General features: G+C 35.4%; 3 protein-coding genes across 5 annotated transcripts in view; 2 read left to right on the top strand and 1 right to left on the bottom strand.

The window, feature by feature from the left end:
* Window positions 1-3914, top strand: part of LOC105344250 (neurogenic locus Notch protein) — a 44642-nt gene extending 40728 nt beyond the window's left edge. For all 3 annotated transcript variants that reach the window (XM_011451978.4, XM_011451972.4, XM_011451989.4), the window contains 4 exons: window positions 108-259; window positions 373-520; window positions 684-781; window positions 874-3914. In XM_011451978.4, the coding sequence (XP_011450280.3) occupies window positions 108-259; window positions 373-520; window positions 684-781; window positions 874-2019 (1544 nt within the window). In that variant the 3' untranslated portion in view covers window positions 2020-3914. The remainder of the gene's footprint in view (window positions 1-107; window positions 260-372; window positions 521-683; window positions 782-873) is intronic.
* A 1727-nt stretch (window positions 3915-5641) lies between these two features.
* On the bottom strand, window positions 5642-11264 carry LOC105344277 (ubiquitin carboxyl-terminal hydrolase isozyme L5). The gene is made up of 11 exons (XM_011452018.4): window positions 11124-11264; window positions 10830-10893; window positions 10539-10644; window positions 10025-10150; window positions 9532-9593; window positions 9208-9338; window positions 8792-8858; window positions 7992-8079; window positions 7294-7386; window positions 6498-6596; window positions 5642-6398 (listed from the first exon to the last, which is right to left on the bottom strand). Exons 1-11 carry the CDS (start codon window positions 11197-11199, stop codon window positions 6354-6356), a joined length of 957 nt encoding a protein of 318 aa, XP_011450320.2. The 5' UTR covers window positions 11200-11264; the 3' UTR covers window positions 5642-6353.
* Window positions 11183-13327, top strand: LOC105344260 (CDGSH iron-sulfur domain-containing protein 3, mitochondrial). The gene is made up of 3 exons (XM_011452008.4): window positions 11183-11318; window positions 12809-12899; window positions 12995-13327. Exons 1-3 carry the CDS (start codon window positions 11253-11255, stop codon window positions 13225-13227), a joined length of 390 nt encoding a protein of 129 aa, XP_011450310.3. The 5' UTR covers window positions 11183-11252; the 3' UTR covers window positions 13228-13327.
* The last annotated feature ends 128 nt before the right edge of the window (window positions 13328-13455 follow it).

The following is a 13455-nucleotide window of genomic DNA, read 5'->3' on the forward strand; positions in this document are numbered from 1 at the left end:
CCATAGCCACTTCTTTAATCTCTTTCATGTTTATAGATCTTTGTGGTGTGTTCTTTTATTAAAGTGATTTGGATATATAGTTTAAGTTGACATTTTCTGTTAATTAGGTGAGACTTCACTCCACTTGGCGGCCAGATATGCTCGGGCTGATGCTGCCAAAGTATTACTGGATGCTGGAGCTGATTGTAATGCTGAGGACATCACAGGTCGCACCCCTCTCCATGCCGCCATTGCTGCTGATGCCCTAGGCGTGTTCCAAGTAAGTCATGATAAAAGTGATGGAATATGCTTTACTGTGCACATGTTTGTTTTAAAGCATCAGATTTAATTAATGTTCATTGGTTCTCACAAGTATAATCTCCCTCTTTGCAGATTTTACTGAGGAATCGTTCTACAAATCTAAACGCCAAATCCCAGGACGGGACAACGCCATTGATCCTGGCGGTCCGAATGGCCGTAGAAGGAATGGTGGAGGACCTCATCAAGTCTGACGCAGACATCAACATGACAGACGAATGGGGTAGGTCTACCCGTCTGTCTTTACAGTAGTCATTTATATGTAGTTCTGAGGTCAGACACCAGCTTATTTATGAGTGGGTCAGACTTGCATTGATAGCTGTTTTCATTTACAAAGTGATGTATGTTATGTTGATCAGTATGTGAATGATTTGTTTTCTCTGCAGGTAAAACAGCCCTGCACTGGGCAGCAGCTGTTAATAACTCTAAGGCTGCACAGACTTTGCTCCAGAATGGTGCCAATAGAGATGCTCAGGATACCAAGGCAAGCACTGCTTACTTGTCAAAAACTGATTTTTTTAAAGTGAATTTATCCATAAATGAAAAATTTGTAATGATTTTAACAATATTTTGCAGGATGAAACTCCATTATTTTTGGCAGCCAGAGAAGGGAGTAGTCATACAGCCCAAATATTACTTGACCACTATGCCAACCGTGACATCACAGATCACATGGACAGGTTACCTAGAGACATAGCTCACGAGAGGCAGCATCGTGATATTTTACGTCTGTTGGATGAATACAGGATGAGTCCTGCCGGTATGACACTGTCCAACGGAATGCCTGCATCTCCAGGACACATGCACATGATGCAGCAGAAAAACTCCAAACAAAAGAGGAGAAAGAACAATTCAAATACTCCTATCTCCCCTAACGGGCTGCCTAATGGTGTGCATCCTAAAAAACCAAAAACAAAGAAGAAATCGCCGAAACATGGAACTTCACCTAATTGTGAAGGATCAGCTTCATCTATGGAGACAGTGTCCCCGGGGAACTCGATCGAGTCCCCACTGAGATACGATCAGACTCCTTCCTCGTATGATATGTATGCTCGCAGCATGTCTCAGCAACCTGTGTATCATATAGACAATGTGACCCTGTCTCACAGCATGACTGATGACCAGGCCATTCTATCATATGAATACAATAACAGTCCGGGCATGCAGCCACAGTGGACCCAGCCCCACCATAACCCACCCCCCACCTACACCACCTCCATCACCCCACCCTCTCAACCCCCCATCAACAGTCCCATGGGACATGGTAAAATGTCTCCAGTAAAGCCCACCAAGAATTCACTGCCCACCTCCCCCACCCACATCCAGGCCATGCATCAGCGGGCACGCCAGGAGCAACGGGCGGCTCATGGAAGTCCCCACAGCAGGCAGAATGATCATTATGTGTACAGCAATTCAGAGACTCATCTCCCGATCACCACCATGCCAAACATGTATACCAATGACTCTTACATGCATCAATCCCAGGCCATTGACTACCCACAAAAAATGTATATAGAGAAATATCCCACCCCCCAATCTCAGAGCAGTATGGACTCTCCACAGGTTCGGTCAGGTGTGCCTCTCCCTGAACATTATCTGACCCCCTCGCCTGATTCTCCAGGACAGTGGTCTAGTTCGTCCCCGCACTCGGCCCACTCTGATTGGTCCGAGGCCATATCGAGTCCTGACCAACCCATTCGCAATAAACCTGTGTTTCTCTAAAATGCAATTTAGCCATGAGTGAACATGTTAAATATGGCAGTGATGAAGACTGTGGACTTTTTGCAAGTGACTTTACATGCAATTTATTGGTGCAGATATTTTGTGGTTATATATACGCATTTAACATTGGCTGGATTAGGTGTAAATATGTTTGGTTAGTTTGGTGCACAATGATGTTTTTTTTCTTTGATTAATTTGTGCACCAGTTCTTTTTTTTTATCTTGCAGGATTTATTTTGTACATGCAAGGGGCCAAAGTTTGAGTTGCATTTATAGAATAATATTGTTATTTACATTGTTTTTATTAGAAAAAAGCAGGAAGCTGTTGGATTTGAGTTATAGATTTGATTGTTTAAGCCTGCAGTTTTCTATGTTTGCTCCCGAAATAGTTTATATGCTGTTGATAAAATTGCATTGATTTAAGTACTTAATTTTGAATGGAGTGCTGAGGTTTGCACTTTGTATGGAAAAATTTTTAACTGCCAGTACATGATTTTTATTTGTTCCTCATTTTATAGCAAAATATTCTTAGCATGTTAGCATATGCTGTCAAGTTTTATAACATTTACATTTTAATATCACTTTTAAAGCTTTTGGCATACTTTAGATTTTTTATGTTCTCTTTTAAACTTTCACCGATCCCTGTTGTCTGAAATTGGTTATTTTTAGATCCTTTAGCATTACTATGACAACCCACCAACCTGACCAATCAGCTTCCAGTTCTCATTCCACTTGTCATTGTGTAGATCACTTCATCTCATTTGTTACCAAAATGTACATATGATATTTTTATAAATTTTATATTCTCTGTTTATCACATTTGTATGAAACTCAACATTTTGCGGAAGCTAAGCTTCTTCATATCCATGCATACACCTAAATTTATTTGTCGGCGTTTCCAAGATATTTCTTACAGTGGTATAAAACTTCACTCAGATTGCATTTGACCAATTAATGATCTCAGCTTTGTCAGACCTCATTTCACTAATACATGCGTAGATATCACAGCATCGACAAAGTACCGTACTTTGTATCCAAAGAAATATGTCTCTTTGCAGGCATAGTGCATATCTGTATAATATTCACTTAATAGGCCAATAATTGGAACAAAAGCTGCCTCTCTCAAATTGGAACAAATTAAAAGCAGGGCAACTGGAAAGTTACTAAAGAACAAACAAAACTTGCCAAGTTTTGGGCTTTGTGAATGAATTGTTTTGAGCTGAGAACAAATTTTACTTTTAAGTTTTAAGTCAAGCCACCAAACAGTGACCATATTTCTTTTGCTTATGAAGATGTGAAATCCAAGTGTCTACAAAGTGTACAAACAAATGAACAAGAAAGGAATTATACCAAGTTCAATTAGTTCTTGTTTTTTTTGTAATTGATATAATTTCTTTTTCTTTGATATTTGTGTAATATGGTTAATTAAGGAGGGCAAATATATGTTCAATAAGTAGTGATAGAAACCAGCTTGTCAGTGTACAGTCTCTTCTGCAGGAAGTGTAGTAGCACTGCAGAACTCTAATTTGAACTTGTAGAGACACTATATGGCTGTCTAGGATTGCTTCTATTTAATGTTCCTTTGTTTTATCTATTTATTTTTGTTTTTATTTAAGTGCTATTGCAAGAAATTTGTAAACATTGCCCCAGTGTGGTTTGTAAAAAACAAAAAAAATATCAGCAAATCTGGAATCTAATGATTCTCCAAGGGTGGTGTTTACTCATTTCATTTGTTTTACATTTTGGGTATATACCTATATTTTAGTTCACATTATTTTAAGCAACAAACAATATGGCAAGATAAAAAAATCTACAAATGTGCATGTTCATTATTATCATGTCACTTGGTTTCATAATCATCAAAGATGCAAATAAACAAATATATAAAATTTACAACTGTTTGCTTTTCCTTTGTCATTGATTGTTTCACAGAATGGCTATAGGTATAAGCTGGAACAAAATGCACACATTGCACTTAATTGTAACATTTTCTCTCAGCAAAATTGAATGGGAATACTGAGTGTCAATTACACTTGATGCCCTAATGTGGGCATTGCAGAGAGGTTTCTGATAGGCCCATGCAGTTCTTTTCACTTCCAGGCTGTGTAAGCTTAGGTGCAGGGAAGGCCGGTAAAACTTGGGTGAAATATTGGGTCATCAGGAAGAAGGCTTGTATATCTAGTGACTGAATTTCCCTGCACCCAGGGTCGAAAACCTTCAGGAACAAGGAAGATCCCTAAAAATTGGATGGTGAAATTATTGGGCCAGCAAGACAAAGCAATATTTTATTTTTCCCCTGCATCCTGGGCCAGGAAATTTGATGAACAAGGAACCGTGCTGCAAAATTAAAGTGTGTATTTTGTATTCCTGGCAGGGAGTGTCCCCTCCATCACCTCGGTTTACGATATACATGTATTACTTAATTATTCAGTTATGAACAGTTATGCAGGATGTGAATCTCAACAAGGGCGTCAGAGACTTGTGTTTATTCCAGCTTCTTTTCTGTAAATTGCTTGTTAATTGAGGAAACTTGTTTTATACGGTAAATCATGCACTATACTGCATGGGAGATCCACCGGAAGATATTTACTGCCAACATTATAGATTATATGTATATGAAAGGAAATACAAAAATCAGCAGCAAGACCTGATTTTAAATTCCTTATTTCTTGAAATAAATAATTGGTGTATATCTACAACTTTCATCTAGTCCCCTATTATTAAAGATTTGGGGATATTGCCATGGGTCTTTTTAAGACGACATATTTGGTCAAGTGAAAGCTTAAGATCAGAGATTGAAGTTGGTAAAAAGGCCAATTCTGCAACGTGATTTTGTCGTTTGTTTTTACCTGACAATTAAGTGTAGACAGAAAGGGGGTGGTTTTAATCAAACTGCATTTTACCGATAATTCATTATAGAAATATGCCTATTACCATCATCAATTAAAATAGATCAAATATTCAAATAAATGGGTAAAGACATCATCTTATGTAAAATTCCAGCATCCTGTGATGTTAATATAATTATGTACATTTTAGATGTATTTCAGAGTACAAAATAATTTTAAATCCTGGTTTTATGTTTTATGTATTTTGGGTAGCGCTAGCTTCTATGAATTTGCTCTGTTGATTAAGTAATAAACTGTGTAAAAAGTATGAACAAAATGATTTTTATGAAGTTTTCGCAAATCATTTCGTAAACATAGTTTGGTACAACAATTTCAATACACTCCTTGCATCATATATAATACACCATAGAAATCATTTGCTTACTTTTTGATCTGATTTAAGAAGAAAACAAAAGTCAGCTAATGCTATTGTAACAGAGACACTTATTGCCACTACTGGGGTTTGAACCCGGATCCTCTGGCACGCCAGTCCAGCACTCTACTGATCGAGCTTAAGGATTAACCCACTAGCCAGAGCTAGTAGGAATGCCATATACCTGACTCTACCACACTTTAATTAACTTTGGTGCACCTGATGCTTACACTATTTTATGCATTTTAGGGTTTCCTTTGCTAATATTAACACTTATGACGTAATGGGAGACTGGGAATAAACCTGAGTTCCAGATGAAGTCACCCCTAGTGTGGAACCAACACAAGAAAGACAACTCCACACACAGTCTCACCTATATTTTAAAATTTCAATTTCAAAATATACACACACAAAGCATACTTGTTTGTTTGTTTGTATTTTTACAAAATTACAACAACAATAACAAACTCTACTTACATCTGCGTGGAACAAAGCACTACTGGTCAATTACAGGTGTTACTTGTATATTGGCATTGTACAAATGTATAATCAACAAGAATGTATAACAAAGTCAAAAATAAAAAAAAATTACAGAGGAAAAAAAGACAAGAATAATAAGAATCTGATTGCTTAAACTATAACAATGACAACTAAGGTGTATAAATAATGAATCAATTGATTGACTTAACCTCTAATATATTCAATATCATTCAGAAAATGAGCTTGCTATGCATGTACATTGAGTAAAGAACATTTGTTACTGCTAAGTGTTAAAATTATTGTGAGAATTTGAACCACATTGACTGGTCGAGAACACACAATGTATTACAGCCCATGACATTACAAATGTACAAGTACTCTTCAGATATCTGAGAGGGGTGTGCCTTCAGATGACATCCTCTGAGGGTACAAACTTTTCCCAGAAAACAAATAGAAAATGTTTGCTGAAAGCTTTGAACTTGGGTGACCATTCACAACGCATGGATGATTCTGTGTGAGGCGAAAATGAAAGGAGTGAAATGTTTCAATGTTTAGGCAGTGCAGTCCTATAGTGACAACAGGAATCCTAGTCTTCTATTTTACTTCCTCTGACTTCTTTTTAGCTGCTTTTTCTTTTGCCTATAATCAAGATATACCAGTAATAAGTAAAAATAACATAATTTCCAATATGGTGCATTGGCATTGGCATTCTTATGGACAACTAGGACTAGGTCTTACCTTTTCTACTAAGGGCAGTAACTGCTTCTGTTCTGCTAATATCTTCAGAAGTTCCATAATAAAAGGGAGGTAATTGTGTTTCCTTCTCACATTTTCAACCTTCATAAAAAACAACAGTATTAATGTTATCATTTGTCCTACAGCTGACATACACCGTACAAGTAAATATCTTTGAGTGTTGTTCTTAAGATGGACACATTCACATAGGGGTTTACCAAAACTTATTTCCTATGTCACTTATAATGCAAGATCTGATTGGTAAACAAGCCAGGTGTAAATTTCCGTACCAGCTGCTGAAGCCGGGTGTAATTAAAATGTGACATTAAATGAAGAAAATAAATAATTTTCAAATACATATTTCTTAATGTTCTAGCTATTGGTATGAATAAATGATTTTCAGCACCATTTCAATTAATATTAATTTGTGGTTCTTTGTATCAAATTTATTTCTCTGGTAAAACAAAATAATTTTAAAATTTGAATAACACTGGAAATAAATTTGTTATCCAGGTATGACCGAGGGTGCATGGAGGTATATTCCATAACTCCCTCAGCCTGCTTTACTGGTTTAGGAGGATGGATGATCAACAAAATAACCATCACATCTGTCTCAAACTTTTATTTATGATATTTTTGCCCATAAACTTTTATTTGATAAAGAAAACACAAAATATTTTTACTAATTTCCCTTCATACAGAATCTTCATACAGAGCTCTTCATTTCAAGGAAGTTAATATAGCATAAAAATGACCAGGATCACCCAGCCATCTTAAACATACACAGGATATAAACTACCTTGTATCTCTTCATCTTAGCATCCTCCTCCTGGATTTTGACCATCAGCTGACTCATCTCCAGCTGGTCCTCCTCGACCTCCATACCCCGCGACTGAAAACCAAAGCAGAACCATGTGAAACATTTATTTACACAAAAATACCCATAAACTAAGAATCTATAAATAGTTACCTTAGACTTTCACGGGGTAATCGTGACGTCAAAACAGTGCATTTTCCCATAATTTCATAAAACTGAGCAGAAGACACCAATTTCTCTGTGGTTTTTTGATTAGAAAACTACGTCCGCAGCCATCGCCCATGATGAAACTCACATAATAACTTTATCATGTAAAAACACATAAAATATATTAATTTTGTTGTGGGCGACGGCTGCAGACACATTTTTTCTGTTCAAAAAACTATAAAAAAATGTGCCATTTATCACCAATTTTGACTAAATCTTAGAAATATGCCAAAATCTTGAAGTCATAATTATTTTTTGAAACAAGATAAAAGTGTATAACTTGGCATTTCATATACACACATGTTCCAAGATATTATGTGTGTATTTTCAGGAGATTGAAACAACTTTTGAATTTTAGGGCAAATATTAAAGAAACTGTACCTTCTTCTTTTAATGTTACGAACATGAGTGGGTTAATAGACAAATTCTTTCTCTACTAGGTTAGTACTGTTGCCATTTACACTGTTACTCACTTGTAGCTCTTGCAGCCTCTTCTGGTACATGGCTTTCCTATCAGACACTATAGCCATCAGGTTAAAGTGAATTTCATCTGTGCTGTATCTAAACAAACCAAAATACCAAGGATAAAAAACCAATAAGTGATTGTGACGTCATACTGATATGGGAGAAATATTGGTTGTTCATGTATACCAAAATTGCTACTAATATGATTTTAATTTTTAATTTAGACTTGTACTGTAAATCACATGCAATAAGTGACTTTTTACTGTACATCAAATGCAGAAAATGCCTCTGTACTGTAAATCTTATGCAGTGAGTGACTCTGTACAGTAAATAACATGCAGTGAGTGACTCTGTACTGTAAATCACATGCAGTAAGTGACTCTGTACTGTAAATCACATGCAGTAAGTGACTCTGTACTGTAAATCAAATGCAGTAAGTGACTCTGTACTGTAAATCAAATGCAGTAAGTGACTCTATACTGTAAATCAAATGCAGTAAGTGACTATGTACTGTAAATCAAATGCAGTAAGTGACTATGTACTGTAAATCACATGCAGTAAGTGACTCTGTACTGTAAATCAAATGCAGTAAGTGACTCTGTACTGTAAATCAAATGCAGTAAGTGACTCTGTACTGTAAATCAAATGCAGTAAGTGACTATGTACTGTAAATCACATGCAGTAAGTGACTCTGTACTGTAAATCAAATGCAGTAAGTGACTCTGTACTGTAAATCAAATGCAGTAAGTGACTCTGTACTGTAAATCAAATGCAGTAAGTGACTCTGTACTGTAAATCACATGCTTACTTTTGCATCCTTTTCTCCAATACAGGCCTGACCACATCCAGCCAATCTGTGTCTGAAGGAATGGCACCTACAATACACAAATACAGCTTCATCTCTCATCAGAACACAAAAACCTCATTCCATTGATATAACCATATGATATTAAAAGAAAAGATAATTCTTAATTTGACATTGGGACAAGTCAGAAAAGCCAAAAACTCCTTAAAATTATTCCACATTTTGAGATTCCAATGAAAATTGAATTTACTAAGTGTTCAAATTCATTCTTGTGTTCTTAAAATCCAGTACCTTAATATCAATCTTATATTTAATTTGAACAGTGTTCAAAGTCTCTGTTGTGTCCTTAAACTTCAATATTGTATAACAACAGTTTTACATGAAAACATTGGAATTGCCCCTTGGAGTACAGACTTTACCTAAGTCTACGGGTCCCTCTTTGAGTCCGTCCAATTCGTAGAGCCGCCCATCAATGGGGAGATAACTCACAAAGTGGAACACATCGTCATCCTTTTTGGCCGCCTTCTCATCAAACTCAAACATCTGCTGCCTGGAAAAATTTAAAACACACCAACGTGAAAATTGAATCCAACACAGACATTTAAATACTATGGTGACATACTAATATCAAATGAAATTCTCGAATTCTATTCCTTCTCAACATAGCTTGACTTATCAATATATCATGAATTAAATTCAAATCAAAAAATTAACAATATTCAAATAAAATATCATATACCCACCTTGAGAAACTGTTGTGTACCTCACGAATAGTGTCTGAGTTGCTGAGAGTCAGTCCGCGTAGCTGTAAGATATCAAGTCACAGTACAGGTACATTAATCATTCAGAAACACCTTTTCCTGTGATACTGAAGTTAGGTACTATTATACATGTATATGAGAAGAAAAAACCCCCAATGAATATAATTGAAAATGTCATAGCTGATGATTGGATGACATCAGAACATCTTGGATTGTATACTGTGCTTAATGAGGTAGATAACGAAATTCCAATTACAAACTAAGGACTAAAGAAAAGGGGAAAATTTAACTGAGAGACAAAATAAAATCTTTGTCATAAAGGTTAAGCACCATTGACCAAAATGGCACTAAACATACTGATTATAAAAATACTTTGAGAAGAAGAAAAAATACATTGACTAAACCTTAAATTTGTCAAGGTCACATCATGACATGTGAAGTCTATTTATGCATTAAATGTTGTACATTTACTCACAGCAGGGTCAAAAGCCTGGGCAAACTCTTTAAACTGGGCCAAGGTCGGACCTAGTTTGACATCACTCTCTGGACAGTTCAAAAGGACACTTAGGATTGCCTGTGTAGCACAGGCATTGTTTATAACCTGAAAATAGAGAGTCCATGAAATCAAAAAGAAATTGTTCTGGTTCATCATGTATCAATGTCACCTTATCTAACCTATGATATAGTTGAACGATGAAGCATCTAAAGAATTGTAACACAAATACAGAGACAAATTTACAGTAAATTTACAGTAACAGGATCATTGTCAAAGTTGCTTCCAAAAGAAAATATTATTTATCAATTATTGAAAGAAGAAGCCTTCTGTTTTTAACTGAGCCAGAGTTGTCATCACTCTCATTAGAGGTTAACTCCTTACTGGATGAAAAATAAGACTGACTTTTGTATTTTTTACAATGCTGTCCGACACAAAAGTAAACTTTAATTACTATGCATATAAACTGAATGCTGATAAAATTCAGTTTTAGTACCTGCTTTGCAAAGAAAATTTTCTCAATGCGACTGTCCTGAACAATTGTTCCTTCTGGTTCAGATTCGGGCTGCCATTTAAATAAAAATATCAGGCCATACACCGGTCTGAAATAAAAAATTAAATTTTGTTAAACGTAATAGAAAAATACTCACAAACCAACCCTTTATGTAACACAACAATGAATTTTAATCAAAAGTAATTTGTATTCAAAAACTTGTTCAATCATGCATAACGTTATACAATTAAAAAAAAAATTATTATTGACAAAATAACTTGAAAAAATTCTTACTTGAGATTTTCAAAACTCGTAGAATCTAAACTCCATAACTCTTCTACTTGAAGCCCCTCACAACCTGCATTTGAAAGAATCAAAATGTCTTATACTTGCAATCAATGTAAAATAAACATCTAAAAAAATGTTAAACCAGGGATTAGTAGTCTATACCAGATATGCATATATAAGATTCTGTGTCACTCGAATTTCCTCAATATTTGAACTCGAATTAGGTCTTTGGCAAAGTTATATTCTTATAGCTCACTGAAGTATATTGCAGGCGTGATGATAATTTAAAAAATGCTTTACCAAATCCTCTAATGAGTTCCGTAAAAACCCCTGGGTCGCTTTCTATCAAACACCAGTCCCCTGCACTCGTAGCCATTTTCAATTTCTTTTCTACCGGAAGTAGCACATGTTTTTGTTGTCAACATTCGGATGATGTCGAACTCGGAGACAGAGACAAAAGTTGAAGAGGCATGTAAATATCCGGCGGTCACTATGGTAAATATTATTCGACCATCATATACCTCCATCAAACTCATTGAAAGTGTATCTGTCCCATTGCCTTTTAGAAAATAGTGCATGTAGTGGCATACATGTTGATCATCTGTGACAGAATGATGAATGACAGAACAACAGCAATAATCTAAATAGTGTTACAGAATGAATGTCTGCATGGTCAACAAAAGTAATTTGTACGTCTATAGTCACATCTATAAGTGTGTGTAGTGTTTTGCGATGAATACATACTTTTATTATATCAGATGATTGTCCTAATTATATGTGTTGTATGATGATTGTCTTTTTATGTGTTGTGTTGTATGCTGATTGATGATTGTCATTATGTTCTGTTGTATGACAGTTGTTTGTGTGTAGTGTTGTATGGGAATTATTGACGTGTTGTGTTGCATGTCAGATGAAGATTGTCTAAGTTATAATTTTATTGTTGTATGATGGCTGTCTGTATGTTGTGTTCAATGATAATTGTCTTTATGTTGTAAAATGATTGTCTGTATCTTGTGTTGTATTGTAATTGGCCCCATGTTCGGCTTTTGATGATTGTCTTTACATTGTGTTGTATGATGATTTGCTATTTGTTGTGTAGTATGATGATGCTTGTCTTTATGTTGTATAAAAATTGTCTGTATGTTGTATTTTATGATGATTGTCTGCATGTTGTACATGAGTTCTATGATGATTATCTGAATGTTGTATTTTATGATGATTGTCTGTATGTTGTGTTGTATGATGGTGATGATTGTCTGTATGTTGTGTTTGACGATGATAACTGTCTGTATGTTATGTTGCATAATGATGCTTGTCTGTTATGTTGTGTTCTATGAGATTGTCTGTACGTTGTGTTGTATTGCAATTGGCTGTTTGTTCGATATATGGCGATTGTCTGCATGTTGTATTATATGATAATGATTGTGCTATGTTGTGTTGCACAATAATTGCTTGTATACATTTGTTGTACTTTGGTTGTCTCTATATTGTGTTGTATGGTGAGTGTATGTTTTGTTGTATAATAATTAATTGTTTTTAGTGTTGTATGATGATTGTGTTTTCCCTAGATATTTTAAGTTCTCTTGAATGTCTAGTCACAGTTATCCTGTGTATTTTTATCATGAATATCTGCCCATAGTGTATTGTGTTGTATGATGAATGATGAATGTCGGTTCACTGCTATTGTGTGTTGTAATGCACATTATTATTATGCAAGATGAATCAAGAGTAACTGCTTTTTTGCCTATAGAGGTCACAAGTGTCACAATTTTTTATATACAGGTAAACAAATCAGTAAGCAATTTTACTGGTTCTCTCTTGTTAGTAATATTATGGTAGTTTTTATGAATTTCGAGAAAGTAGTATAACAGTACAATACCTCTGAACTAAGTAACATAAATATAGAATTTATACTTGTGATGTTTTATTAATATAGACCTTATATACAAGAAAACAAACAGTAGCTTTCATGTTTTCTTTCTCAGTATGGTCCATGCACCGTCTCTGATCTAAAACAGGGAGATGTCCGACTCTGGTGTGCTTGTGGCCTGAGCAAAAAACAGCCCTGGTGTGATGGTAAGTCTGTATCTCCTCCATTAATCAGCATGACTCAAATTCATTGAAAGTGTTGAATTTTATAACAACAATAGAGTTGAATGTTATTTGTTCAGGGTCTCACAAAGGCACAGGGATTAAGCCATTGAGGTGGAAAGTGTCAAAAGAACAGAGACTTTTCCAGATATGTGCATGTAAGTACACCAAAGACCCACCCTTCTGTGATGCCACTCACACAAATCTACCCTGTCAAGTGTTACAGCGACAGGAAGCGTGTCCATGGCAACAAGATAGTCACAATAGCAACAGTAAACTGTGTACAGGATGTGGCTGGGTTCCAGATTTTTGATTGCTTTATACCTCATACTCTTTTCTGTGATATTATTATATTAATGTTATACATGTAGTTTGTCATGCATGCCAAACCATATAAAGCTAGTTTTTTTTTTTATATAAACTTGTTGTCAATTGTGATTTTTTCCTGTTTCAAAATACTGCAATAGAGTTATTTTTAATCTGCTAAATTTGAAAATATTGAATAGCCAAAAAAGGGTACATCAGTGTTTAACATGGGAGC

This window comes from Magallana gigas, chromosome 2 (assembly GCF_963853765.1).
Source record: "Magallana gigas chromosome 2, xbMagGiga1.1, whole genome shotgun sequence".
Lineage (NCBI taxonomy): Eukaryota > Metazoa > Mollusca > Bivalvia > Ostreida > Ostreidae > Magallana > Magallana gigas.

Coding starts and splice junctions, on each gene's coding strand:
- LOC105344277 (XM_011452018.4), bottom strand. CDS start 11,199: ATGGCTACGAGTGCAGGGGACTGGTGTTTGATAGAAAGCGACCCAGGG. Junction 10,894..11,123: donor GGAACTCATTAGAGGATTTG/GTAAAGCATTTT, acceptor TTTCAAATGCAG/GTTGTGAGGGGCTTCAAGTA. Junction 7,387..7,991: donor AGAGGCTGCAAGAGCTACAA/GTGAGTAACAGT, acceptor TTTGGTTTTCAG/TCGCGGGGTATGGAGGTCGA.
- LOC105344260 (XM_011452008.4), top strand. CDS start 11,253: ATGATGTCGAACTCGGAGACAGAGACAAAAGTTGAAGAGGCATGTAAA. Junction 11,319..12,808: donor AATATCCGGCGGTCACTATG/GTAAATATTATT, acceptor TTTCTTTCTCAG/TATGGTCCATGCACCGTCTC. Junction 12,900..12,994: donor AAAACAGCCCTGGTGTGATG/GTAAGTCTGTAT, acceptor TTATTTGTTCAG/GGTCTCACAAAGGCACAGGG.